The 4765-nt window shown below is 49.5% G+C and overlaps 1 protein-coding gene across 1 annotated transcript in view; it reads left to right on the forward strand.

The window, feature by feature from the left end:
* Positions 1 to 1740: 1740 nt before the first annotated feature.
* LOC106816798 (CD109 antigen-like) overlaps positions 1741 to 4765 on the forward strand; it is a gene marked incomplete in the record, with an annotated part of 42845 nt that continues 39820 nt past the window's right edge. Inside the window, 1 exon segment of the mRNA XM_014821419.1 lies at positions 1741 to 1899. Coding sequence (XP_014676905.1) covers positions 1814 to 1899 — 86 coding nt within the window.

Consider the following 4765-nt stretch of genomic DNA (forward strand, 5'->3'; position numbering starts at 1 on the left):
AGCTACCCTCCCTCACGGCGCACCCACCACACACAACCTCTCCCTTCACACTTCCACACCTCATTCTACACCTCTACACCACACCACACATTCCAAAACCACATCCCCACACCTCACCACACCAATACCTCTACACCACACCCCAACCCAACCCTCACCACTTTCTCACGCCATACCATCCAAACACCTCTGCATTCTACCCCACGTCCCACCGCTGCAATACCTCTGCGGCCATACCCTTCTACACGCCAGCGGGCCACACGCCCCTACACTAGAGCCGCACAGCATCAACACCCAAACACCTCTACACACCCCACGCCCCTCCACTAGATCCGCACTCACCTCAACCTATCCAAGCCAGCCTCTACATCCACATCCCCCGCCCCCTACACTGAGATTCCGCACACCTGCACCATCCAAAACACTCTCTTACACCAGCACCACTCACGTTCCATCCGCGTGCAATACTTACACTCACACCCGCGCACCCGCGCTACACCTATATCCGCCCACGCCTCACACACGCTCAAACACCTATACATCAACACCCTCACCCGCTAAGCAGCTATGCTCCGCACCCTCACGCACGCCCAAAGAACACCTCTACACCACATCCCCACGCCTCTACACTAGATCCCGTACACGCTTCACCACGCCGCAAACCCCTCTACATCGCACAGCTCACATCCTCACTGTGCAATACCTATACATCAGCACCCCCACGCCTCTACACAAGATCCGCACACCTCACTCACCCCAAACACCTGTATACATCACCACCCACGCCTCTACACTAGATCCGCTACTACCTTACATTGCCCGACACCTCCACGTCATCCGCTGCACTAACCGTATACTTACACCTCCATCGCCCTACTACTAGATCCGCACACCTTCAACCGACCCCATACACCTCTACACACACCAGTTCTACCACTTAATCCGTCCACCCCTCACGCACCCAAATCACGTCTACACCCACACCCCACCGTTCCCTTACACGTAGATCCGTCACCTCACCCTCACCTCAACACCTATACACTCCACCCTCCACGTCCTAGCCACTGATCCGCACACCTCACCACCCCACAATCACCTCTACACTCACAGTTCGCCCTTTTATCTGCCCCTATCATTCTAGATCTCTTGTACTACTTTTTTCTAACTTCTTTTTACTTTATATTGCCTCACACACCTCTACATTTTATTTGTTTCCACGACCCCCCCATCCCGCACCGCTGGCAATACCTATATTCATCACACCCCACCGCCTCTACCACCATGATCTCGCACACCTCACCACCCACCCACCTATACACTCACACGCCCCACCGCGCTCTACCACTAGATCGCGCACACCTCTACACCACACCCCACATACCCACCCGCCTGCTAATAACCTATACAGCACACCCACACGCCTCTGACACACAAGATCGCACACTTCTCACCGACGTCAAACACGCTTCTACACCACACCCTACATCACACCATTCATTTACAGCAAACACGCCACACATCTACGCATTTACGCCGCGCACGACTGGTTCTCATCCATCCATCCTCTTCGTCATTCTCGGAACGCTCGCACGGACACGGACCGGTCTCCTGCTACCGGCTTGCAACCCGGAGCTGGTTGCGTCCGCCGTGTGTGCGGCAGGGCGTGTCAGAGCTGCGCGGGCGGGGGGAGGGGGGAGGTTCCGGACCCATCGCTTGCACGACCTGCGCGCTACGCGCGGCGGGCAGCATTAGTAGCAGGTGCGAGCGCCCCGAACGACAAGGTGTGCGAGAGATCGTACGTGCGAACGGAAAAATGCGAGCAACGATGACGATGATGATACTTTCCTATGCCGCGGTGGCGGCGGTGATGCTGCTGACGCCCGGAGCTTCAGCGATAAAGTAAGTACGACTGGACACTCAAAACCTGACAATGCCAGGAGTAAGATAATATCAAGAGCTAATAATACCTTAGAGTTATTATACCAAAAGAGGTATTATTAGCTCTTGATAATATAGGAGTAAGATAATATAGTATATCCTATATTATCTTACTCCTGATAATACGCTGGGAAAGAGAAAAAAACAGACGCGCTGCATGTGGGTGCGCGGGAGCGGGCCGTGCTGCGGCGATGGCGGGTGTACGCGGAAGGTCCGAAGGAAGAATGGGCGGTGACGTCATGTCGACAGTAGCGTTACTTCATCGGTTTTCCTCGTCTGCCGACAATGTTCGTGCGCGCGTGCATATATTTGTGTGTGTGTGTGTGTGTGTGTGTGTGTGTGTGTGTGTGTGTGTGTGCGNGTGTGTGTGTGTGTGTGTGTGTGTGTGTGTGTGTGTGTGTGTGTGTGTGTGTGTGTGTGTGTGTGTGTGTGTGTGTGTGTGCACGCACTCGCACACGCACTCGCACACGCACACGCACACGCACGCTCACGCGCACGCACGCACGCACTACATACACATACATAATTTATATTGTATAGAACAGTAGTTTTTTCCGTGTCAGGTGGTGCCAGCTAGCGGCCGCGCGGTGACCTATAATGCACATTATCTAGCCAGTGATGCGGCTGTAGTCACTATGCATGACCTATGAGACTCATTCGCGAGCTCTTCCTTCTTGTGCAAAGGCAGTGTGAGTTGCAAGGCTCCTCACATACTGGCTCATCAAGGGCGGAACCACCGTGTTGAAATTGGGGGGGTCACAAGCAGGCCAATATGCAACGTGATCTGCGGGCGAGGAATATCACGTGTTGGTTCAATATCAAGTATTTCAGCGTGGTTGATGGAAGTGTTGCATAATTGTGATGTCATGAATGACATTACTAGGATCATGTATACATAAAATACCAAAATGTTTTTATAATTAGATTAATCTAGTAGTAAAGCTACACACAACTGCTGCTAACTGTGTGCACAGTTAGCATGATTAAGATGAAGAGGAAAATAATAATGATGAAAATAATAATGCAAAAAAATGTCTGACACGTGAAAACAGTGTGTTAACAGTGTTAGAAACCAAATGTGACGCTTTCTGAGTCACACTTTGCAACAAAATCCTTTGCAATTGCTTCAATATCGATTCCAGAACACGTGATAAAAAACAATCGCGTTGATTGGTTCAATTGTCTTTTCGCCGTCACGTCAGCCGGCAAAAGTCGAACTCGAAAAGTCGAATTTGACTTTCGCCGTCGCCGTGAAACCAGGCCTGCGCCGTGCAGTGTCAGTAGAGACAGCGCCAGAAGATATCATAGATTAGAAGGTAAGGTGAACGGGTGCCGCGCGCGACGCGCCGCTTGTTTGAAGATGGGCCTATATTTTGTGTGTGTGTCTTACACAGCAGTTGGCTTGCGAACGAGTGGTGAATATCGTGCTCGTTCCATGAACGTGAGATTGAATGTACTATGTAGGTCAAATCTAAATGATATTAACAAAGGTTCTATTTAGATATATATCTGAATCTGAATCACACTGCCCTTGACCACCTGCATGGGGTTTTTATTTATTTTAACTTTCACCTGTGAAATATGGATGTTTCACGATAATAAACGCTTATCGGACTATTTTGGACCTCCAGAAAATAAGGTCTTCAGAAGTTGGGAGGTCCACATAAAAGTCGGGGGGGGTCGTGACTCCCCCGCCCCCCAGTGGTTGCGCTCATGATGCTCATGACAACACAAATTATAGCTTTGTATTCCGAATTCGCTTCGATACAATTATGAGCAAAACAGTGCTGATATGAACCCGCTGTACATCTAGTAAATCATGAGGATGTTAATTATTGTCATCCAATTTATTATGTATGCCTTCACGATGGACAAGCTCCGTATTAAGCTGTTATCATTGAGTTATAATTGAGTGTCTACATTGCGCCGTGAAAGATTCGTGAGAACGGTGCTTATCACTGCGTTAATTCAGCATAGCTCGTGTACCTCTAAGAAACGGTCTTGTTAGGGCTAGAGACCAATCATATAGACAACCAGTCGCACAGCCTCGTCGGGCTACCTACTGTAGTGATGCAAAACGTCATGCGAGTAAAAGTTAATACAAAAAAGTGGAAATGTAGATTACGAGCGACAGTATAGCACACGCGCGGTAGAGAACTTAGTTTGTGAGACGATGAGTATAAGATCGTCCTAATGCACTTAGAATAATAGACACCATGCAGAAGCAGAACTGGTGTTGTTAACCATTGAGAAGACATACGGTTTAATCAGGTTGAGAGGGCCATTGGAGTCATTAGTTTTCGATAGCAGTCATTAGAGACGTGGCCAACATAATTGGCCTGCCTCTGGAGAATAGAAGCAACGCATGCAGAAAAGAAGGGAATCAGGAATAGTTGGCAGCCAGCCAGTGTCAAGGAGGTTGGGTTTGGAAGCATTCAATAATGACGTAAGACTAACCAGTTGGTCACTTGACCGATCAATGTCCGAAAACCAACCAATAGCACAGATAGGCAAGAGGACTGGCGTGTGAGGGAGAACACGTACGTGGCCACCGAAAAGCCACGCCCGATATATATATATAAGGTAGAGGCCGGGAGAGGAGAAAGAGAATAGACGAAAGTGTTACGAGACACTTATATGACGATTGTCACTGTGCTGTGCTCAAATCAAAGAACATTATCCTATGACTGCTTGCTTGGTCGCCTTTTACGATACGCGTCATTTTCCCTCGTTACACTCCACACCTTGCTCTCACGCCATACCATCCAAACACCTCTGCATTCTACCCCACGTCCCACTGCTGCAATACCTAGACACCACACCCCAC

This window comes from Priapulus caudatus, unplaced genomic scaffold (assembly GCF_000485595.1).
Source record: "Priapulus caudatus unplaced genomic scaffold, Priapulus_caudatus-5.0.1 Scaffold1490, whole genome shotgun sequence".
Lineage (NCBI taxonomy): Eukaryota > Metazoa > Priapulida > Priapulimorpha > Priapulimorphida > Priapulidae > Priapulus > Priapulus caudatus.